The following is a 25,701-nucleotide window of genomic DNA, read 5'->3' on the forward strand; positions in this document are numbered from 1 at the left end:
AGCTGCATCTGCGGTTAGTATGTTTTTCTTCTGCCACAGCTGAAGATGAAGACGTGAATTAACCAAGGTCAAGCGACACAGCGGGGAGGAACACACACACTCGCATATTGAGAAGCACCCTTGGGAGGAAGCGAGTGACTCCCATGTTTGAAACACTCCAGCAGAGGGCCCTGACAGACAGAGCTGAGGAACAGGACGGGACTGTTACAATCACAAACGCTTTATTTGATCCAGACAATGGGCGCACAATGAGTGTGACCTTGATGAGCGAAGGATTCGACAGGAAGCTGACACGTTACTGACAGTGCAGAACAAAAAGGTGCTAATTCACTTGTAGTTTTCTATATTGTTCTAGAGTAAAAGCTGCAGAACTGCACAGAATGACACGTGCAGAGTACAACTGAGTTCATGGATATCATGACTTTGTATTAACGTTTTTTAAAATGTTTAACAATCCAAATTCTAATTGGAAACATTCAAAATGATGTGTAAAAAGTTATTTCTAATATAATACATTCATTCATTCATTCATTCATCTTCAGCCTCTTGTCCCTGTCGGGGTTGTGGGAGGCTGGAGCTGATCCCAGCTGACATTGGGCGTGAGGCGGGGTCCACCCTGGACAGGACGCCAGTCTAACGCAGGGCACATAATATAATACATAACTACTTAATTTACCTTGACATTAATTTGGAAACCAATTCAACCTGCACTCATATTTACCACACAACTAAAAATCAATATGCCCCTAAAATATCACATACGGGCCGAGCCATATTTAAAGTTTTTGGACTCTTGGTTATTATAAATTTAGCGTTTCACAATTTTCAGACATTTTAGAAACAAAATGATTATTAATCACTTGTGAGAATAAAGGACAGATTAACTAAATGCATATATGTTCAATGTGTGTTTAGTGTGGAGGAGCCACAAACTTAGATTTGCTCGTACAACTCTTAATGACAAATAAAATAACCTTGAAACGAGGCCTTGTCTTTACATTTCTGTACTTGTGACTGATTTTGTCTTTTCTTATTAGAGTCAGGACATGAGTTCGTTTGATTGAGGTCTTCCCACATTTACAGTAACTCAAATGTGTGTGAACGGAGCCGAGTGACAGAAGGGCTCAGCAGGAGTTGAGTGACGTGATCTCACAGCCTCAGACGTGATGACCTAAACCGCAGCAGGCCGGTGTGTGTGTGAGTAAGAGTGAAGGGAAATAACACACTGTAGTGCTGTGTGGGAGAGTGAAGAGGAGTCAGGGGGGGAGGAGATGAAGCAACAAGAGAGCTGTAAAGGGACAGAAGTGGATGAAGAAGGAGGGACGGCCGGGGAGTGAAACCAGCGAGGAGGAAACGCAGCGTCAAAGAGAAGCAGCGAGGTGTGTGTGTGAGTGTGTGTGTGTGTGTTACAGAGGGCTACTCGCTCAGCCGGGTAGTCTGTCCTGGCACCGTGACAACGCGGCGCTGTAATCTCCCGGCCAGTGCGCGGCAGCACCTTTCATTTCCACAGGATTACACCGCGCTGCTGGTCCGCACACAGACACACACACACACATCCATGCACACAGAGGGCAGAGCCACGCCGCCACACTGCATGCAAGAGATAACTCAGCAGTTTGGTTGTCCCCTGTTCCAACTCCTCCCATAAGCCACATCAAACCCAGGAGGGGTTTTGGAGGAAGCCGAGAGGGGGAGAAAGAGAGAGAGAGAGACATAAAGAGAGAGTGAGAAAGAGGGAGGAGAGCGGGTAGAGGGGGCCATAAAGCCTGCGTGCCCACCTTGTTCCTTTGCCACGTTTATTGTTGCGTTTTTAATTTGCATGCAGAGGGATTTGGACGGCGCTCCAGTTGGGCTGTCTGTGGTTTCAGCTGATTCGGTATAGAGGGAGAACACACGTACACAACGCGCAAACACACAAACAGACGCACACGAACCATCACACACCATCTTGTCAAAGCCAGAGAAACTGTACCCTGGCCCAACGCTGGAGTAATCCAACTCAAACACTCCCAAAACCAGCAGGATTAAACCCAAAGTAGCAGAGCCAATCAAACAAAGGCACGACGTGAACTCCGTTTCGATGCCAGGAAGTCCATTTGATGAAATAAAGTACAGAGAGTTTATTAGTTCACGAGTGTGAATGTTTTGTGTGTGTGCGGCTTTTTACTTTGCTGCCCGCAGTTCCTTCGGTGTCTGAGCTGAAATTCAGCTTTTGCAGAAGGAGTTGAAGGAAGAATCCCACGGACATTTGCTAAACGCTTTTTATGTGGTGTACGTCAAACAGCCGTTAGCGCTGCTACCGGCCAGCTCTGCGGACAGTGGACAGTCAGCATTTTCCATGGCAGTTTCAAGAGCTTTGTTTGTGTTTGTCTAATTGCATTGCTTCCACAGGCCAGGCAGAGGCAGCGGGGATAAAGAGAGGAGAGAGAGATGGGGAGAAATAGAAAGAGAGAGCGAGGGAGTGGGAGAAGTTAGCGATTTGACTCCCTCGTTGTCAGTTAACTTTCAAAGTAAAACACCGGGATACTGTAAATGGCATAAAACGTATTCCCTCTACGATGTAAAGGTGGAATATATCTGATGTATATATAAAAACATCTTTGCAGACAATGAACGACTAAACCAACAAGATGTTATGCTCAGCGTTACCAAACTGTTGTAAATCTGTCCCCCCCTTTATTATTTAATGTAATTTGTTGAGCCTCTCCACCGCAGCTGACGAGCACCAACCGCTCTTGATTGGATCATGGAACTTGCTGCCCCTGCCGCTAAAGTGCTCCAGCGCGGTCCAGAAAACAAAATCTAGGGCTCTTCAATCCAGTGTACTCTGTGTTTTGTTGAAGATCATTAAGGGCACTCTATAAATAAATAGAACAGGTAGTTCACAGCGGGCCTAGTTGTCGGCCAACACAGAAAACACACTCGCTGTGTTTCACAACGACACTCGTTCAAACTGGATATTTCATCTCATCGCAGTTTAAAGGTCGATGCCACGATCTCGTCAAGTCTGTGACTGACGAGATGAATAATTATCACCTACAGCGTTAATGTATTTTTATAAAAATGTAAAAAATCTGTGTTATCCTCACAACACAGATCCCAGTGTTTCTGTTATATGCACTTTGCAGCATCTGCTTTAGAGTTTTTGTGAAATGTCATTAAGTAGTTAGACGACTGTGCGGAGCTGTCCGCTCCACTGAACCCAAAGAAACGGTCGTCCGCGCTCTCTCCACTTTGAGGATGAGCAACTGGAAAAGTGACACGACGTCAATCGCTCACGAAGTCCGGACGTGCAAATATGACAGCTACAGTATCTTTCAAAACAGCGAAATGGGGGAACTGAATGTTTATCGAACCACAAATGAGACAAGGATTAGCTAGCTAGAGCACCCCGCAGTCCTCCGCGCCACTAGGAGGCTACTTTGCTGGAAGGAGAGCGTACAGCAGCGGCACGCCCCCTCAGTTAGCGGCTTTAGCATCTTTGATTCAGCCGATGCCTTTTGGACTTGGATTGGTCAAGATGCTCATGTTGCTCTGTGCCTGCTGGCTAAAAAAGACAAGACAACTGCTTGCTAACACGTTAGCTGAAACTGATTTTGTGAAATTACTTTGGACTCTGTTGCATCGTCAGTTTTGTACTTTTTTTAAATGTGCCTCCCACAAAAGTTTATAAGCGGTGAAAAATGCCTCTCAAACACTGTTTAGACCAGTGCTGACACTATTAGTGCATCGATAAACAGCAACAACAAACAGAAAAACATCAACTTCCGTGCATAAGTTTGATCATTATGGTCAGAAATCACCTTTACAACACATTTAAAGACCAGAAACAGACACTGGTGAGCTTTTCAGCCGACCCAGTGACGTAAACGACTGCATTTCCTGACCTTTATTACCTTAGAACACCTTAGAAATCACAGAATAAGCAGGAAAGTGGAAAACCAGTTTGTTTTGACGCTAAACACATCTCTCCGTTGATCTCACAGATGCTGCAAACAGGTTCATCGGAGCAATAAGTACGGACAGGCAAAGGATTATCTTGCTATGTTGGCACACACCTGCGACAATATTGCACAATAATCCGCTGCCTCTAGGTCATCGTTGCTTAATTATTAATTAGTTTCAAACAACAGAACTGGCAATCACGAAGCACCAGCCTTTTCTTGTTTTACAGCAGACACAGATCAGACCAGGGGCTAATGGGGCTCTGGGGTCATAAGGTGCCAAATTAAAAGGGTAATAAACTCTTCAGCGGGCCATTGTGCGGTCGTGGTATAAATAGAAACCGGGAGTTCTGATAAAAATATTTTCCTCCCAACACAATAGTTGAATTCATGCGCGGGATTCACCCAGCTATGCAATGCGGTACACCGTGTATGTGAGTGCTGCAGTCACAAGCTGCCAATAAGTGCATAGGCCTGCTCTGTCACACAACAGCATGGGATTCACCGCCCAACCCATCCGCCAACAAGCTACCGCTGCAAACACACCCAGCGTGGAAGCTCGGAGAAACACTGATGAGCAACTTGCTCCTCCTGAGACAGGGAAGGACAGACAGGCAGACAGAGGGTCTGTCACAGGGCCTGGCCAACACCTTCCCTCTAATCTCATTTGCTTGTTATCAGCCCCATCAGGCTGACCTCGGCCACGGCAAAATAAATAAATAAAATAAGCCAACAGATGTCCATCAATTTGCCATTTGAGTTCTTTCCCCCCCTCCTTCCTCGGATTACTGCGTGACCAAAAATCATGCTTTAGTTTCAACCCCAGAAACAGACTGTGAGTATATCGAGTTACATTTGGATTTGAAGCATTTGGACGAAAAGAAAAGAGGAAATAAAAAGGGCCAAGATGACACATCAAAAAACCACAGATGAAGAAATGATTGTGGCCATTGTGTTGGCTGGCGGGTTGGAGGACAGGACTGTTTCAGGAGGCAGCAGACAAACCTCATCTGTGTCTGAACAAGGGCGGGAGCTATGGAGAAGACAATGCATTATTGTCTTCCCTCCTCCTTGAACCTGGCAGGAGCCCAGCACTGGCAGACAACACTATGCAGATAAATGCAGCCGATAACACTTTTCTCCTCCCCGAGCGAGCCAAACTGGCGGCTGCATGTGCACGTTCACCCCGCAAGGTAACGTGCGCTGTGTTGTAAAAACATTAGGGCATGGTGGACGCCCATCTGCTGACAGTGGTGGATGTGTTCAAACATTCCTGATGCTTGGGCATATGCGAATATCCCGCAACAATAAGCAATAATTGACTGCAAATTCAGGGCCAGATTTTATTTCTTTTGTAGGGGGGGATGACTTTCAATGCAAATTGACTCGCTCTGAGTGACTGTACAAATAATCTTTGACATACTGTGAGGAGGATAGAGCAATGAAAATGGGGTCAGTGGTCAGTGCAATGGAAATCGGAAGGTCTACAATGATGTGCTTAAAAATGATAATGATAAACATACTGTATCCTGCTACCAGACAAACCGTAACACCCTATTCATTCGTCTATAAATGCCTTTATTCAATTTCTTCTTGAACGTCTACGCAGCTGGTTGTTGTAACATGTTGTGCGACAATTACTGTATACACTCTGTATGTTATTGGGATAACATTAGCATTGGAGTGAACTAATAACAACGTACAGAGATGATTTAAATGCTATTTGCCTCGTTGGATAAAGGGTCAGGTGAGCAAAGGCCCAAACTCCACAAAAAAACAAGTCTATTTAGTCCTTTAATGGAGTGTTAATCCAAATTGACGCTCCTCTGCGGAGGTGTTGTGGTGGTCCCTCCATCAATGCTTCAAGTGTAAGGAATTATTTACGGTTCAGCGCAGGATTTAACCCGTTGATTATCATAGCACCGCTGCAACACTAGATGAATAGTGATGGTTGTGTCGGGCGTTCATTATAAACCCAAAGTAATCGTGTTTATAGTCTTTCACTGATTGTGTGATAGGGAGATTGTCACGGCGACGGCAAGGTTTGCACTAAAAATGACTGCTAGCAAAAATCTTAACATACAAAATTTGTCTCGCTAAAGGAAAGGAGAAGATTACTGAGCCGTGCATTCATTATATATATATACCCAAAGTAATCGCGTTTGCATTCCTTCATTCTCTTGCAGTGAGGAGAAGGCTTGCAGTGGAAATGGCTTTGCGAGATCACGATTTATCTGGCGTTTCTGAAAAGAAGATTACTGAGCCTTTTTTCCCCAACACGACCCATGTATGTATTTATAATGCTGCCTTCTACACAGTCTCCGTGCCCTGATGTAGAGTTACGTTTCTGAGGAGGACCATGTCCACGTAGCAGCTCAGTGCAGACACTCAACTTTACATAAATGCCATTTTTGGGAACTCAAACTACAACCACCAGTGATAAACTCACCGCTCCAACCAGTGCTATCGTCAAACGCACGAGTGGACAATAACAGAACATAAAACACAACACAACAGAAGGTATGGAGACGTTGAATATTTCCCGAGGTTGTAAAGAAAACAATAATTAGTTACAGATAAAGGAAATTTACATGACGCTGCTTAGACAGAATCTGGGGCTGTTCACCATATGGCGATCAAAGGGTTGGATTTATTGCTAAACCATATTTTTATTTACCTCTGCATCATTTTTCATAACCTCGCCATCTGATTCCAATTCACACGCCGGTCTCGAGTATTCATAAGGAGGCACACTACATAACAGATGGATCAAACGGACATCTCTTTGAAATAACAGATAGACCCCACGAATGGTTGGATTTGCGGCCGCGGCGCCGGATGATGAAATCTCTAGTCCTCATACGTAGCGATCATGAAGCTGCTTCTCTCTTAAGGAAAAAAGCTTTTGAGGATTGAAAACTGAGTCATCTTGAATCATTTTGAACTTAACGCGTCGATATGACTCTGATGATGGGTGGATGCTTTCCAGATTCCGGTTGCCAGATTGTGTCACTATCCCCTTTTGTGAGGATGTCAGTGGCTGAGCTTTAGGAGAGAAATTTGCCAGTCTGAATCATACGTGCCAAACAATTAATCTCTCTTCGAGCTGCGACGCGGAGAAGTCTTAGCCAAACAGTGAGCGTTTTCTGAAGAGGGGTCGCGACCTCTCCAGATACAATAAGCGAGTCGACAACAATAACAGACTGACAGCTAACACGACACACATTGTGGAGGCGAGGCATGACTGTGCAGGAAATGGCCTTTTCTGTGTCAGCACTTGCTCCCAGAAACAATACCGACCAGTTCTGTGCGGCAGTTTACGTCATGGCTGCTGAACCAATAAAGGGTGCTGGGAATTTTTTTGAGCAACCAAATAGAGGCAGATGGAGCATAAAGAATAACCAAAGGCAAATGACCGGTCCATCTAAAATGGAGCACATTAAACATCTGTGTGGTTACAGCATTTGTTTTTTTTAACTGCACGTTTTGTTCTTTTTCAGCAAAGTTCTTTTTCACACACAACTGCACGTTAGACAGTAACAATAGTGGGAGTTCCTCGGTGCAGCCGCAGTCCACTTGTGTTGGATTCTCATCAGCCTAAGTGCCTTGCTCAAGAACCATAGAAAAGAGCCAATCGGTTCGAATCAGATTGAATATGTTCAGTATTTAGTAAACAAAACGTCTGCATTTCTCACAAGAACGTAAGAAGTATCAGTTAATGTCACATTTTGAGTGAAATTGTCCTCTCTTGGTCCACTACGGCACTTCAGATTGAGCACAAAATGGCTGAAAATTGAGGCACTGCTGAGGCTACAGTACATGCGCCTCTTTGTGTCAAATATGAGGATTGTTGAAATTGCACAGTAATCTAGTTTAGCCTGATGGTGGGCTGATATTTGGGTGGCAGCACTGTCTGCACAGCTACGCTGAATGTTCAAACACTGCTCTCCCACCACAAATTTACCTCTTGTTTATAATCTTTTTTTCCGTTCAATACTGCAGAGGCAGATGGAGGATGAATTCACAGAAGACAACAAACACACTGAAGATGAGCTTGAGATAAACAACAACGGCAGCAGCATCACACACACACACACACACACACACACACACACACACACACCTACATGCAGTCTGATTCTATCAAAAATAAGAGCTTGATTGAGATTTAATTCAAAGCTGGGGTTTAATTGCTAATATCAAAGCATAATTAAGCTGATAAATCATGACTGATCTTATTGAATTAGGGATTGAAATAGCAGAGAACCTGTAAATTGTCAATGTCAGCTGAATAAGTGTTCTTAATTGGCCTACAAGTTTGCTTCAGATACTAATGAAACCCAACAAATTTTCATCCCCAAAAAGGAGTTTTGGAAAAAGAAGTCTTCATATGAAGTTGTTTTTTTTCTGTGCTGTGGCTGTTTACTGTTCTTCGAAGGTCATCTTGAACTTAAAATAGTATTATTATTATTAAGTATTTAGACAAGTGGGAACAAAGTAAACAAGTTCACAAATGTCTTTCTTTACATGGATGAAAAGGAAACTTATATATTTCCCTTCAGGCTCAATTCATGCTGTAAACATAGTGACTGAAAAATATGATGAAGACGGAGAGGTGAAGACGAGAGAGAGAGAGAGAGAGAGAGCGAGAGAGAGAGAGAGAGAGGGAGAGAGAGAGAGAGAGTGGGAGAGAGAGAGAGGGGACAGAAAGGAGGTTGTGAGAGACAGAGTGATCACATAATGCTAGCAAATCCAAGTGCACACAAGCACCAGCGTGAGCACTTGGATAGGTCCTAATATCTCCCTGTGCAATTCCCCCACACTTAGTCACACACACTCCTGTATGCACACACAGACTCGCTCTCCCTCTCTCTCTCTCTCAGACTGCATCTGCTGGAGCTAGTGGCTGTAGTTAAATTGAAATATTTCCCGGCGTGTGTCAGAAGCATGCAGAATGATAATTATGACAGATCTGATTAGGCGGGCCGAGTCGGGCGGCTCCGGGCTGCAGGTGCGACCTTGTGCATTCCTGAGTGTGTAAATAAAATTAATTACAAGCGTAGGGGGCGCGCAGCGCGTGACATCAGCGCGCACAGGGGGGACTCCCACGGGGGGCACCCTAATGGAATATTTTCCCCGAGTCTAATAATACAGTTGGTATTGACTTGAGGTAATTAGGGGGATCATTAAAGCGCTTTTCCCGGCGTATTTGCCTGCCTGATCAGATTAGCGAGAATGGGCCTCAGAACAAGCCCTGTGTGGTCTGTCAGGAGAAGTGGAGACAGTGGGAGAGGGTTAGCTAGCAAACATGCAGGAAAGAAAGAGCTAGCAAAATACTGTGCCTGTTACTGGGACAAGGGTAGCATTTGCTAACAAGCTTGCAAGAGTGGAGACTAGTAAGGTTAAGTGTGTGACGAGCAGGTTGAACCAGGGTTAGGCCTTCATAGAGAGAGGGCGAGTGAACTATTAGAAGAGTGCCAGCTCGGTTAACTAGTAAACTGGCTAACACCTGCTTCACAGGAGAAAACATTTGTCTTATAATATTGCATTAGAGGTGATGACGAAGAGACAATTTGGATTCCCGACAGTCGGGGCAGATTCCTAGTTTGGACTGCAGGCTAAGAGGCAGGCGGGGAGGAGGGAGTGGGCTGTGCAATTGGAGACAGATGGGGTGAGAGGTGGCATGTAAGGCGTAAGTGAGAGAGATGGCAGGAGAGACACAAAGTGCTCTGGGCATGCTCAGTGAGACCCAGGGTTCCTGCTAAGAGGAGGAGGGTTCGATGAGACAGGCAGTGAAGAGAAAACAGGCTGGTGGGAATTCCACTGTCCATTAAACAATAAGAGAAAGGCTCATTTCAGAGGGAGGGGAAGACTTACCGTTTGCAAGATAATTCATTCGCTAAATTAATTATTCAGACAGCTGGGTCTCCAGTTCAAGAAATTGTGTCTTTAATAATAGAGAGGATCTGGCCTAGCCTGTTTCCCATGGCAACCTAATAACCAAGCAGGCACAGGAGATAAATAAATAAATCAATTAATAAACAGTCACAGCCCTTTTAGATCCCTAGGGGTTGCGATTTGTCGCTCTGATCTGCCTAATTTGAGGGAGAGAGGTGTGGAGAACCGTGAGCTTACTAACAACAAAACAAAAGACATCTTGATGCCTTTCATGCCATCACACTGAAAATACAACTTACCTAAAGCGCCACAAAAATTCTCTGTGCTGCTCCAACACTTAGCCCCTAGCAGTCCTGGATATTAGATACTATCCTAGGATGTCATTTGATGCCATTTGGACACAACTCTTCATGCAAAACAAGACTTCTAACGCAATGACCCCGAGTGGCTTCTCAGTGACGGACAAACCTCTGAACAGTCACAATCCAGACACAGACACCCCAAAGGTCAGCCATCTGCCCCTCTTGTTGAGCAGCCATCGGATGGAGCAGAATGATAGAAGTGGTGTGATACTGTGTGTGTGTGTGTGTGTGTGTGTGTGTGTGTGTGTGTGTGTGTGTGTGTGTGTGTGTGTGTGTGTGTGTGTGTGTGTGTGTGTGTCATTGGTCCGGTCTGGTCGGGTCATGTGCTTAATATCTGAGATTAAAGCTAAGAAAAACGTTCAAGCCCCTATAAAACATGTATGACCTATAAGCGGATTCCACCCGTATCAGGAAATTAGTCATTTTCCAAACATGGAGGAAGCAGTTCCATTAATTCTGTCAGCCTCCCTTCCTACTTGTATCAGTACCCTCCACCCACCCACTCCCCCACCTCTCCAGACCAACAAGGCACCCCCCCTCCCCATCAAACCCCCCACCCTCCACTCCAGGGACTGCCGTGCCAGGCGGGTGCAGGGTGACAGATGGCATACACCAACCTCCCCCCCTCGCTCTCCCCTCTCTCCCGTACTGCACCAGCCCCCCGCCTGGCCCCCCCGGTGGCGCAGCGGCGGACCAGATCAGTGCCATTCTGTCTCATTAGAGCCTGGCTAATTAGCGTAGCCTCTTCCAGGGGAGAATGAGCGAGTGAGAGAGAGAGAGAAAGAGAGATGGGGAGAGAGGGCGGTGTTGGTGGCGGTGACTGCGTTCTGTACTCTTCTGGTCATTGAGGAGTCGGAGGGCTTTGAGCCCCGTGGTGCGCAGGGCTCCCAGGGTGCTTGTTTTATGACAGCAGGGACTCTGATTCCATCCGTTGTGCAATTCCTCTCAGGAAGTGTCGGGGATGTTTAGACATAAAAGTCGTGTCAAAGGAATGCCCCCAACCCGCTCCCGCCCCACCCTCAGCTAACCTCCCATTGCTCAGCTGAACATTAGCCGCCCTCTCTGCCGGGCTAGCCAACACAGAAAGCCTCCTCTGTTAATGTGAATGAAAACAAAGCAGCATAGGAGCTTGCTACATAGTGCTGTAGCCATACTGAGCCACTTAATAATGTTGACATCAACTCCGGGCTATCCAGATCATAGCTTGCACCTCCGTAGGCTAAAACAGAATGGGCCGTTTGGCGAATAGAGCTAATTCTGGCAGTGTCAGCGCTGGATTTGAACCAGTAACACACAGTTGTTTTCTCCAAGTCTGACATCTCCTGAAGCTAAATGGAGATGGAGCGTTCTTGGAGCATTGGATCAGTTTGAATCATTGAGGGACGGATCATGAATAATGATTCTGATTTTATCAGAAGACCAAATGTAATATCTGTCCTAATAAATCAGAATTGCTGCACGGATTACTTAAAAAAATACGTATGCCCAGACTTGAAGTGAAATGGCGTCCATTAATCTGATAAAGTAATATGGCTCGGGTTAGATTCACTGCTCTATAGTTACTACTCTGAATATGTGGCAGTAAAAGAGTGATTGAAATGCAACATTGAATATGGTGGTGGTGTGTGTGTGTGTGTGTGTGTGTGTATGTGTGTGTGGGTGTGTGTGTGTGTGTGTGTGTGTGTGGGGGGGGGGGGGGTTGTCTAAGGGGTGGCAGAGGCCTGCTGTGGTTACGAGCCCTAAGAGAGGACGGGATGGCTGCGTTCCAGGAATCCCCCCCTTTCCCAAACACACACCAACAGACTGAAACACACACATCCAAATGTGCCTGCATATAAACCCATATCTGACGCACAGACAAGCACACACACACACACACACACACACACATCTATACACACTCAGTGGAGCATGCACCAATCAGTAAACTCCTGTTTACTGCTTTTCTACCCAGGGGACCACTACTGCCTATGACCTCCTTCAACTCCACATCTCTTAGCTCCCTCCTCGTGGATCTCCATTGCTCTTCTCCTTCCCTTCTCTTCTCTGCTGCATCATCTGCCTCTCTGTGAACGAGAGGCTACCAACGATTACACGAAGAAACACTACATGGTACGCACATGCCCACACATATATGCGGGACCAGTACCAACGGATCCTAGGCTTGCGTAAGCATGCTGGGAAATCCTAAGCTGAGCTGAAGAGGTTGAACTGCACACCAAGCCGACAGGACGGTGCCAGCCTCAGTGATGAGGCCCATTCCCCACCCTCCCCCCATGATTATTTCCCTGGACCCCATATGGGCATTGTGCCAGTCCAGCCCATCCTCCATCCTCATCACCAAACACATCCACACTGCACTCCCAACCTCAGTAGCAGCAGCCTGTGCTGGCATGATACTCCACCCAAGGCTTGGATAGTGTTATTTTCTCCCTGCGAGGCTGCAAACCTCTCTGGACTTAAGCCGTCGTTTACAACGTGTCATTTAAAAATACATTTTGCTACGCTTCCTGGCTGACTGACTCACACTATAGTAAGCTCATGAACAATTAACTCCGACATACTCGACACACAGTATCCTAGCGCTGGTCCAATGGAGTAATCATTTCTTAAGTTCCAGCAGTGCCACCGACGCTTTTTTCCCCTGAATGAGCAGAAATAAGGAGCTAAAATGAGCGGCTCATATTAGACCAACACCTTATAACCTGCGTCACCTCCTTCCTGAGACCATGTTAGCATATGTGACACTTTATGGATAATAGTTATAAGTGTGAACAGAGGCAAGCACTGCTGTCTACAGCTGCAGATAGACCTTATTTTCATTATCGATTAATTACAGATTATTTTCTCCATTAATTTGTTGGTTAATAAAATGTCCAAACCCAAACATAAACCATAAAAATAACCACGTTTAAGACGCCAGAACCAGCAAAAGCGAGGCTTTTTTTCGCTTGTAAAATGACGGACTGAGCAGCAAAATAGTTTCTGCTAAATGTTCTGACAAAATGAATTAACAATATAACATAACATGGAAACCCTGTGGCTTCTAAGGGACAAAAGACTGCTCATCGATGGAAAAGACATTTCCAGCCATATTGCTGGACTGGTGTGAAATCACTATAGAATGATCTCCCCACAGCATAAAGCTTAATGGGGAAAATTACAATCTTATCCCACTTTAAATAAAAAATGCTGAATTTCATAAAATTATTGTTGAATCAGCAACTGAAAACTGGGTGCTGGTTTATGATTTTCAGGGTTCAGGGGTGCTGATGGGGAGGAGCGGGCCTGGCCTGGTCTGGTCTGTCCTGGCCTTGGCGGTGCTGGGAGCTGTGGCAATGCCGGCTGGGTAGTAAGGGGGGAGACCAGCTGCCCGGGGAGCGCCCATTACGAGATGGAGCCAGAGATAAGTGCTCTCCCAGGCCCCCTTTCACAGGCATAATTAGCACACTTCTTATCTGCTGCTCAATTCACATTCACACTCGCCTGCCATGAATGGAACGTGAAAGAGAGGCAGAAATCGGGGGAACGGGAGAGTTAGAGGGGCAAGACGTAAAGACGGGAGTGAGGTGGAGAAGGTACGGTGGAAACCTGTTCCCAGACAAACCTTCATTTGAGAAGAGAGAGACATGTGCGAGTTAATACTGCGACCGCCTCGCTCTCCCCCTTTCTCTTTCTCCATCCTCCCAAGGAGTCTTTGAACTCCTTAACAAAAACAGTGGTTTGTGCATCAAACTGCAATTTGGTAAAACAAAGCTATCTGAGGGTATAATCATCCTAATCAGCAAGAAAAAAATAAAGCCTTTGCAGATATTTCTAGATTATTCCGCCCTTGGTGATCTATTTCTCCCCCCGTCGTCTTCATCAGGCACAATTGTGGAAATCTTCTCGACTCCTCCTCCGACAGACACATGAAAACCTTTAATAATAACTCCTTAGTGCTGCGTTCTTTTAAATTGCTTTTAATATAGAGTTAAATTGGTGGCGTGTTTTCTCTTTTTCCCCCCGTCTCCGACACACACACACAAGCTTGTATTGTGTGAGCGCCCTGCTCTCTGGGAGAAGACAACAGGGGCCCCATCGTCTTACTGAGCGGAGCTAATATAAACAGGTTTGTTTGGTGTGGAAACAGTGTCGACTGCTAAATTCCAAACCCACAATAAAGAAGACATGTGTCATTACGTCGATAAATCATGGCAGTGATGCACTGAGGCAAGTTGTGCAACGGGCGGGAATGATTTCTACTCCTTTGCCTTTGACTGTATAAATATTAGGATGTCATATGAATCAAGTATAAAATGTTTCATTATCGTTTTAATGCTTTCCATATAGACTGCTGTATGTGTGTGTGTGTGTGTGTGCGTGTGTGTGTGTGTGTGTGTGTGTGTGTGTGTGTGTGTGTGTGTGTGTGTGTGTGTGAGTGTGTGTGTGTGTGTGTGAGTGTGTGTGTGTGTGAGTGTGTGTGTGTGTGTGTGTGCTCCTCAGTTCAAGGATTAGGACATTTTTCTGAACATGTCTCTACACCGAATAATCTTTATTCTCTCTGATTATTGCGAGAGATCCATCAGCCGTGTGTGTGTGTGTGTGTGTGTGTGTGTGTGTGTGTGTGTGTGGACACTTTGAGCAATGTATGCATGCAGATTTAGAGTTTCACATTTTGGATTTATGGCACATCGATACTGCTGTAAGAGCTAATTTACAAAGTGAGATCTCAAGAAATGATTCACAGCATTCAGACATTATGATGTTAAAAAACCGTAGGTGAAATAAATCCTTGTTGGACAAAATGATGACATATTAAAACACTGGATTTTGGATAGTGAATAAAGACGATGCTTAGATGGTGACTGAAGAAAGATAGCTCTCCATATTTTGCAACTGTAAGTGTCAATTACGTTCCCTGCAGGACGACGATGACCGGGACTCTACGGGACAACAGAAAACCCCAAAACACAACAGTCCGGGATATACAACAAAACAAAACACAGCCTTTCTGCTCCTTTTTCATTCAGTGAGGTGTTTAGTGTGTGTTTCCGTACCTGGCTCTTGGAGGCGGCCACCTTTGCGAACAGCGCCTGGGAAACTTTGGCCCTCTTCATCTCCTGCTGGATCTCGTCGTAGATGGTGGAGTTGATGTTGAGGATGCAGCTCTCCGTTTTGCCGTTCCACTCGCTGGGCAGAGGTGAAGGTTTCACCTGGTGGACGAAGCGGAGGCAAAGGAAATTGGGAAAAGTTGGACACGAAATCATGTTCCATTTAAAACTGAATTGTCCTTTGGATTTGATTGATTGTGGTTGTGTGTATGGACTCAGTTACTGTACTCTTCCTGAAGATATTTTTTTTTCACATCAGCAAGGGGCATGTGTGACAACTACTGCGTGTCTGTATGTAACAAGATGCTTGACACCAAATTAGGCTAAAAAACGCACACACACACACACACACACACACACACACACACACAAATACAAAAAGCTCTATTTGACCTAGTTATCAGCATTAGATGTAATTAAAATCTAAAGCTTTGTAATAGTGTAAAATATAGTGTATTAGACAAACACTCACATGCTGCTCACAGGCATTTAAATACTGAATAGCAATGGAGTAATAATGTCTCAGTGTGTCCATTGTCTATGAGAATGTGTGCATTCAGATAGGTGGAGGTGTAGAGGTGAGGTGAGGTGGGTGGAGTTATTTGCTCACAGGGGAAATGCCCACTGGGGTTCGGGGATTCCAGTCCTCGGGCCTTACGCTGTTACAGTCTTCCCTCCGGGGCTGCAGAGTGGGGAACACAGCACAGACGTTATTTGTTCAGGCTCAAATGAGAAAAAAAATAAAGGCTAAAGCATACACACACACACTCATGCATGCACACAGCCATCTCTGTCTCACACACACACACACACACACACACACACACACACACACACACACACACACACACACACACACACACACACACACACACACACACACACACACACACACACACACACACACACACACACACACACACACACACACATAAGTGTAGATTACACCCACACACGGCTCCAGCGTTACTTTGCTCAAAAACACTTAGATGTGTTGTGAGAAATGTTATTATTCTTGTGTCAAGCTGGTGATTAAAAAATAAATGCAAGTCAAATGAAATCAAATCATCTTCATTCAGCGGCTTGTTGCATCTTGACAAAAATCCTTTGACAAGGTAACAAGTATCCTAATAAAAGCATTACCCACGAACCATTAGCATATGAATCATTCCATACGAGCCCTTTTGAAAGGAGACATCAGCAGGGTTGGGCACGAGTACAAGTACATTCAAATAAAACCATAATAACACCAACAGCTACTAACTCCCGACACAACCTGTGATCAAAAAACATATATAGATTTGTCTAGACATCTAATATGAGCTTCTTTATATGTTAAAGACAATCACATAATCCTCAAATTTGTGGTGAAACTGGAATGTCAGAGAGTATCTGGGCCTTTCATCCTGTTTTACGACAGCTCGCCATGGGCTTGTCAGTCTGAGCGGTAGGTTACCATGTCGGGCTAATTGTTAAGGCTGGGACGTGCACTAACTGGCTTTGGGGGAGTTGAGCCGACCCATCAGCACACGTGAGAGAAACATACCTCTGCATCTGTTTTTATGAGGCCAATAAAAACCCTCCTCTGTCTCTGGCTCAATTGCCACCCTGGCTGATTTATGTGCTTAAATTCACAGCACACTGCTCCATAGGAGAGGCTGGCAGATGGCCAGGTGTATGAGTGTGCGAATGCGTGTTTGTGGGTGTTCGTGTGAGAATTGCCTTGTGTAGGTCTACATGATAAATGTTGATGGGTTTGAGTCATACAGGTGAAGTATATTAAGCCTCAAGATATTCTATTGATGTGCCAACAGTATTCTGAGTGATGTGAAAGTAAAAACTACACACCAGAAGCTTTGAGTTTTGGGTCATGTTTGAAATAGTGTGTGTGCCGAGTAGTAGTCATTGTGTTTATTGTTCAGCTTGCAGATTTCTTCCTGGGTTGTTATACACGTCTATAGCTCTGTAAGCTGCTCCCAGATATACTAAAAGACCCTCTGTACATTCATTCTGTAAGGACGTAGCTCACTAGTCTCTAAAACCGTGTATAACACATTAACACACATGACAATGTCAGGAGAATCAGGTCGCCCTTTCACACATGCAGCACAAAACAGGAGATTCCCCCTGTTAGATGCGTTCTAATTTACTGGAAATACTCCGTTTGGTCTAAACGAAGGGTTGGCGTCTGAGTAGAGCGCGCCGGAGGTAGAACACGATGGTCATAGTCAAATAGTCCGCGTCTCTTCCTGTTCCTTGAATTGATAAGGATTGGCCTGTACCGACAGAAGTTCCTGAACCTCGTCGTCTCTCCAGTTTTTGGTTGTTTTTTGTTGCTGTGTTTGTGTAAATCACCCGTCTTCTTCACCCTCGGATGCCTGTTTGTTGTTTATTGTGAGCAGCATGATAGACACGTCATCAACACGCCCGCTCACTCATTGTGAATCCTCTGCGTAATGAGTGGCTCTATGGAAACATAGGCTCAATCGGAGATGACACGGTCTTTGTCCTCGAGAGCTGGCAGGTCAGACTGAATCCAACTGATTCAGACATTTGTGTTCTCACATACAGCGTCGCCGTGATGTCTGGATAATTTCAGGTTTACGGTGCATGTGTGAGAGAGAGGCATAATTCACCTGATGTGATTAAAGAAAATCTAAAAACTCATCGTTCCAAACGCTTATCTCTGCATCTGGGATGTTAATAAAAACATTAACGGTTGGTGATCAAGCCAAACAAAACACTCTTGTGCAAACCTCCACCCTCTCACTCTGAATCTCCGTCCTGCGCTGACACAGCCTCTGATTGTAAAGATGAGCTGTGAACTGCAAAGTGGCTCTGCAGAAGTTCAGCACCACTGCTTCAGAATGCGACTCTTTCTTTTTTAGTTTTGCAAAGACAGCAACTGGCATCACGCTGAGCAGTTTCAGAGGGGAGGCTCTATTCTGGAGATGGGTGTGCGTGGGCTTCTGTCTTTCTTTCTTAAATAAAAACCAAATCTTCACTGGGGACTGGAGGACAGAGGAGGCCTTTGTCCGCCTCTCTCACCTCCCAGATGCAGCTGACCGCACTCCAAATAGGCTTAAGTGGTAGAAAGTTGCCACATACCTTTCGAATGAGGGACACTGGTTTGCGGTGATTTTGAAAACGGGACTGACAAAAGGATGTTTGATCTCTCCAGGAGCTTGTCATCACTGAGTGAGCTTTACTTTTAAAACAGGAGGGCTGTTAATGCTGCCTAATGCAAGATAAAAGGTCAAAATTTGCACAAAAAAAATTATCCATCATTTGTGCACCATTCTCACCTGTGTGGTGAGGGCGGGGATGGTGTAGAACTCATTTACATGCAGGGAGAATGTAAAGTACGCTCGCTGGTGTGCACGGTGCAAGAACGAATGGGGTTTTGTTCATGACACGTGCTTCCAGACAGGTAGCAGCCTGATACAATGGTGGGGAATGTGAGGTGTGTATGAAAACAATGTGCTGGGGTGGTGCTTGTATCCACACTTGATGTTGAACAGTGCATGAGTGTGTCTGCGTTTGTACACCAGAAGCTTGTACAAACTTTTTTACATTGTAATACACTAAATAAGTTACACTGTGTTTAACCTCTCGCTCCTGGCAGCATGACGGGATTAAGTACATGACACCACCACAAAGACAGTGAATTCCTTCTTCTTGAAAACAATCCAACCTGCTCGCACACCTGCATTCCTCATCTCAGTCCCCACTACAGGTAAACACACTCACAATGTTGAGCCAAGCATTTTACAAACGTCATTTACCATATTTTTTTAACTATAGGGCGCACTGGGTTATAAGGCGCACTGTCGATGAATGGGCTATTTTTGATGTTTTTATATAAAGCGCACCGGACTATAAGGCATTAAGGAAAACAGTCAGATAAGTCAGTCAGTAAAGCGTATTATTGAGCGTATTCACAATAACTCCCAACCTTGTTCAGTTGTAACGCGTGCCATTTGACAGGGGGCACTTTGGGGTCCTTACACACACACACATGCCGTAATATGATGGTGAAGCACAGTTTGTATTACTCCGCGACGCTCCTGGCAACGGTAGCCGTAATGCCGCAAGCGGTGCGGCTTTGTAGTTTACCAAAGTCGTACTAAAAAATGTTTTACTTTGCGCCGTGTACCACACAAAATCACTTTGAGGTCAGTTAGGCACAACCAGAATTTATACATTTATAAGGCGCACTGTTGTTTTTTAAGGCTTTTAAGTGCGCCCTATAGTGCAAAAAATACGGTACTATGTATTTACGATGAATGAATGCAGCCATCTCTCTTCTTGTTGCATGCTTTCTGAACTAAGGCTGCACTTTTGCTCCGTCTTTGATGTATAGATTATCTCTCTTTTCAGCTGTTGTAACTTTTATGTCACAATAATTCTTGTTAGTTTCTAAATATCTCTCTGAATCAGAGCTGCTCTGGAGGGAGAAACTAACAGCAAACATGTTTTGTTGACTGTGCAAGTTAGCTAGCTGGCAAACTTAAAGAGTATGCGACGGCCCAGTATGGTAACAAGGTTGTGCATTCGAGGATTTCTGTTTCCCAGACTTGGATTCTGCGAGTGAGAGTCTCAGCACATCTGGGCTACAGAGAGAACTGTGAGAACGGGGATTGGTGGTCTTGGGCTGCTTTGTGTTTTCACCAGGTTGCTGCCACTGATAGTGTTTGTTGACGGCGGAGAACAAATGCTAATCTTTTCCTTTTCAAAAGCATCAGACAAATCTGTATTGAGTGATCTAGCAAATGATTTCCCGTTCTTCTCTCTATGATTGTTGTTCTCTTTTAGAAAGTGAGTAAAATAATGCCCGATTACTTTAGGTGCATAATAGATGCTAAACACTGCGTTGTGATGCGTGGCACATTCACGTGTGAATCTGCTGTCATCTCTTGTCTTTATATTCTGAAGCGACTTTGAACAAACATCTTATTACAGCTTATTAAATATTTTTCTAAATATAGAACAGCTCTGCCTCTAAGAACTGTTTGTGAAACAAAAAGACTCCAGTTTACTAATTAGGTAATGACGAGTAATATTCAAGATGTCTGCCACATTAAAGCAGGGGTACTGCAGAATAACATGATCTCTGGTACCTGTACAGGTCGGCTGGGTGGCGTGCTGATGAGTGGAGGGGCGCCCATTGCCGAGGCTGCTGTGAGGCTGCGCTCCCTCTCGTCCTGATAGATGCGATCCCGCTCAACCTCTGGCAGCTGCAGGAAGTTCTGCATGGCGCGCAGGTTGACTAGCAGTGACTGGGACGCCGTTTTAGGGTCTTCCTCCTTGCGTAGAATCTCGGACAGCAAGCCCTGTGTGATGGGGTGGGAGGAGAGAGGGAGAAACCAAAGAGAGTTAGAAAGATGGAGTGGAGGGTGTGTAGCAGCAGAGGAAAATAAAAGACCAGAGCTCCCAGAGAGGGAAGCATTTGGGTGGTGGGGGGGTCAGGGTGGCATAATCACATTAGAGGATCCTGAAATAAGACAATAAAGGATAGCCAGGAGTGTAAATGGAGACGCTAATGACAATGGAGATGTGGCATTCTTATATGCACTTAAACTGCAAACCAATTCTGCCTTTTAGGGACTTTATTTAGACCAGCTTTTACTCCACATAGTGTCTCTGTAGAGGCAGGTGGGCCACAGGCTTTTCCTGTCTATCTGCTTTTCTTTCCCCCGGATAACAAACACCTCCCCCAGACTCAACTGTCTCTGCACTCAGCACTCACACCTTCCATCAATATTGCTGTAAAATCACGAGTAAACTTCTCGCCCTCCTGCATATCGTCACGACTACTCTATACAGAGCTTTTGTCTTGGCTTTAAAAAAACACAATTCCTTTCTGTTGTTCTCTTAGCATCGATGATCATTTGTGTATGACAGAGCCCTTGAACCTACACACTTTGTTGTGTGTATTTCCGCAGATCTTGGACGTGTACTCAGAGCCATATGTTGCTTCTGATAAGAGCCGCAGCTACTCGCCTGAAATGTGAAAGTCTTGTACGGCGGGCAATCAGCGTATCCTCTGTTTACTTCTCAATAGCGCTCAATTCCATCATTATGAGATGGCGATGGCTCCATTATCAGAGACTTGTGATTAGGCCTTTTCATCAGCTCTTGGCCACACACTGTGCAAGCCATCGCTCCGCTTCTCTCACCATCAATAGGTGTGATTTGGTAATAAAACAAGGTGATGGGGAAAACATGCTCATGCTTTTTATTTATTTTTGCATAAGTCTGCAAAAGCATGCGAGTTCTCTTGGGGAATGAGTGGAGTTGCAAAGATGTGTCTGACTATTAAAATGCATATGTGTCACGTTTAAAATGGTAGGTCTGCGGTCTCCAGACAAGTATGAACAGATACTCACGCGCCATTTGACTCACGGTGACGTTTTTATGGCAACGGGGGACTGAGCACTTAATGTACACAAGTATTCAGGGGATAGGTTAGTGGCGTAACTAAGCAGCGTTTGTTCTGTGTCTGTCTGTGTTTGTGTGTGTGTGTGTGTGTGTGTGAGCTGCATTCTTTAGTGTGTGCATGCTTATCATTTTTCCCCATCAACTCTTTCTGTCTATCTCTTTGGTCAATCAGTTCCTTTTCCAAAAAATAAAAATAAAGGCCTTAGTTCCTCTCCTCTGTCTGATCCACCCTCTGAATCGACAGCAGCCCCTTCATGTCACTACTCGACCCCCCCCCCCCCCCCACACACACACACACACACACACACACTTCCCCTCTCGTTTTATTAACACAGACTCATGGAAACAAAACACACGCCTAATAAATAATCCTCTAAAGGCAAACTCTCCAACGTCACATTGGGCTAATTCCTCATATGAGCCACAGATAAGACTGTTTGTGTGGGAGCCTGCACAAAAACACAACTGTCTGATTTGAACATATAACACACACACACACACACACACACACACACACACACACACACACACACACACACACACACACACACACACACACACACACACACACACACACACACACACACACACACACATTTTTGGGGTTGCTGTACGTTCTAATTCTAATTCCAATAGATCCTTATCAGTTTCATTTTTCCCCTTTTTGATACACAGCGACTTCAAAGAAAATGGAGTTGTAATGAGGTTTGCTAACACCTCCTTCCACCCCCACACCCCCACACCCCCCCATCTAATACAGACAGTACGTCTTAAGACATTATCGCTGCCTTGAGTGTGTGTGTGTGTGTGTGTGTGTGTGTGTAAGGCCTCTGACTATAAACTGAAACCACATATTTTGGCAGCGAGCGATCGCACGCCATGACCGAGCCTGGGTCTTTCACATGGCGGGCTGCCAGCTGTCTTGAAGTACAGTACAGGTGCTGGATTACTGGAGTGAGAATTACGCACGAGATATAAACTGTGGAAATAAAACCGGTTCAAACGTCTTTCTCTGGTATTTCTCCGGAAAGAGGTTCCATGAAATTGTTTTATTAATCCCTCAATGTGATGTATTTACCTTTCAAAGAGGTCGCTGCTAGTTTTGTGTAGTTTGGTTTCAAAATTGGGAATTTCGAAAAATTTGAAATGTTGTTTTCAAGAATAATAGAACTTTATATTATTATCTAGTTCGACAGTCGGTCAAAACGAAAAAAAACAACAACTTTAAAGTAACTTTTAAAGGGCTAAATTACATAACTTAAAATTAAATTAAATTAAAATACTGGTATCTATATCAGCGAGGACCATGGTCCACGCACTGATTTGATTTATTTTTTATTTTTTTGAGTTTCAGAGGCATTTCTGACACTTATCTGTATTTAAAGAACAGTAATTTTAGTGGGGCCACATGTTTTTACAGGTACTGTTTGTACTTCAAACTTACAGACTGGGACATGAAATTAAAATGTATATATTCAAAAAAATCCACCTTAAATGATATAGAAATTATTGGATGCTATTCACAATAACGTAAAAATGTTAATATCAATGTACATTCATCCATATGCAGCACATGGCAGCTTTTGCCAAGAAATTTGATATCAAATTTCATGACAGACGTCAGTTACGTTGACGTGGATTATTTATTATTATTATTATTATTATTATTATTATTATAGCATAAAGGAGAATGAGGCGTTGGACTGAGATAGCAGCTTCTACTGCCCATAATTTTATTACTGACGTTTTTGTTAGTTAAATTTTACAGTTAAAGTCATTTTAGCCCATCTGTCTTTCTTCCTCACCTGGGTTCGGTTGAAGGCCACACGGGCGAAGACGGCCTGTGAGATGCCGGCCCGCTTCAGCTCGTCCCTCACCCATTGGTAAATCTCGACGGACACCTCTGTGTTTGATGCCACCTGTGGCTCCATGGGCTTGTTGTGGGAGTTGCGGTTGACAGGTGGGTGGTTGAGGTACTGCTGCGACAGGGACTGCTGCGCCAGCAGTCGGTTCACTGCGTACTGCTGGTTGAGGATCTGTGCCATCACAAGCTGCTGGTTGACCAGCTGGGGGCTGATGGGCGTGGAAACCAGGCCCGGGTGGTGCAGGCCGGGAAGCTGAGGCTGTCGGCCACCAGTCTGGCCACTGTGTGGTGGCGGGGCGTGAGTCATCGGGGGCACCGGTGAGGAAGGAGTCTGCTCTGCTGTGCTGCCGGGGATGGGCTGCTGCTGCTGGGAGAAGCCCAGGTGGTTGTGGTTGTGGTTGTGGTTGTGGCTGTGATTAGAGCCAGGTGGAGAGAGGTCGGACAGGCCATCCATCTCTGCTGGAGGAGTGAGAAGAGAAACAAGCAAAGAGAGGGCATCAGTGGAGGGCAGACAGACAGACAGTCTAAGTCAAACACCACAAGGAAAACGCAGGAGGAAAAAACGTAACCACAAGGGTGGGGAATTCAAAATAGTTAAACCGTAACCTCTAAATTGTGAACATCAGTTTGGTGTCACCGTAGCCATACTCTGTAATCAGACGAAATAAAGCAGATCTCCTCTGCGTGGGACCAAACTTCAACCTCAAATAAATCTTAGCCTTCAGCTAACATTCCTCTTTACTTTCATGACAGAAAACTTGTTTCCAGCACATATTTGTATCTAGAAACCCAAACTACCAGCTAAAACATACAGGGGTTTAGTGTCTTTTCTATAACCAGTGCTCTTCACAGGATCAGCCCAAGATGGCAACGCAGATAAAAGAGCTTCATTGTGTCTGACCTGTGTCTTCCACAAGCCATGCCTTCGAAATTAAGTTCAGGACGTCTGTGGCCTCATCATGTGAAAAATAAATCTTGGAGAGACAGTGGAGTGTGTGTAGGTACAAGGCTAGTGTGTGTGTGTGTGTGTGTGTGCGTCCAAAACGGCAGAAGCAATGCTGATAAATCGGATTCTCTATTTACATCCTTAATTTTAAAATAAGGAACACAAGCTAGCCAATATGGCATTTTTACGGCAGGGTGGTCTGAACATAAATGTAGGGAGCGGCGATCTGAGACAGAAGAAGAACATCTGAGGATACGGTGTGAGGAGACTTGACTTGAACTGTCTGCGAGACTCAAAAGAAAAATAAATATATGTGCCGTCACTTAATGGCATTTGGGAGATTTTTGTGGCGTTTCTTGCTTTGGGAATCTTTAAGTCCATAATGGCTGCTCTGGAATATTTTAAGACAGGTTTAAATGATGTGCTTAGGGGATGAAAACAATGATTTAACATTCAAAGTACTACCCACAGCGAAGGGAATGAGCATTTGGAGCCGCTGAATGTTTTCAGGTTTCCGCCTCTCTGTAAGGAATCCACATATGCTGAGGCTTTTTGCGTGCTGGGTGAGAGTGAGCGAGTGTGTGAGTGAGAGAGAGCAGGAGTGAGTGAGTGACTGCGTGAGTGAGTGAGTGAGTGAGTGCGTGAGTGAGTGAGTGAGTGCGTGAGTGAGTGAGTGAGTGAGTGAGGGGGCAGCATTTAAGAATTCATATGGATGGAAACATTAGCACCCTAGAAGTGTGCTGTGGCCTCCACATCCCACAGAAAAGCATCGTATGAGATTGTGAAAAGCGTAAATTGGTGTTATGGGGAAGGGGGGGGGGGGTGTCTTCAACAAGCTGAATTTTTCAGCAGATGATAGATTAAGTGGATGGATGTTTTCCAAAAATACCCACAATAATCGTGTGTTTGAGCTGCCTGTTTCTTAACTGTCAGCAAGCACAAAACACGCGGCCAAGACGGGTCTATTGAGCGTTTGTCAAAAACAAACGATGTGTGTGTGTGGGGGGGGGAGAGAGACAAAACAAAAAAATCTTGGTAATAATCACATCTTTTCCCATAATCCCTGGCATTCCCTGGCTCTGATGGTATGGCGTGTCTATTCGCTCATATGTGAATGTGTGTGTGTGCATATGCTCGCTCGCACAGACTGCTG

At 44.9% G+C, this 25,701-nt stretch overlaps 1 protein-coding gene across 2 annotated transcripts in view; it reads right to left on the minus strand.

Moving 5' to 3' along the window:
• Nucleotides 1–25,701, minus strand: part of satb1b (SATB homeobox 1b) — a 60,033-nt gene that overhangs the window by 3,799 nt on the left and 30,533 nt on the right. Inside the window, exons 8-11 of one of the 2 annotated variants that reach the window (XM_083917644.1) lie at nucleotides 23,544–24,058; nucleotides 20,418–20,630; nucleotides 15,908–15,979; nucleotides 15,244–15,399 (exon numbers count right to left, since the gene is read on the minus strand). In XM_083917644.1, coding sequence (XP_083773770.1) covers nucleotides 15,244–15,399; nucleotides 15,908–15,979; nucleotides 20,418–20,630; nucleotides 23,544–24,058 — 956 coding nt within the window. Of the gene's footprint in view, nucleotides 1–15,243; nucleotides 15,400–15,907; nucleotides 15,980–20,417; nucleotides 20,631–23,543; nucleotides 24,062–25,701 lie in introns of both variants that reach the window. The other variant, XM_083917643.1, reaches the window with a different exon arrangement.

This window comes from Echiichthys vipera, assembly GCF_963691815.1.
Source record: "Echiichthys vipera genome assembly, chromosome: 8".
NCBI classification, from domain to species: Eukaryota; Metazoa; Chordata; class Actinopteri; order Perciformes; family Trachinidae; genus Echiichthys; species Echiichthys vipera.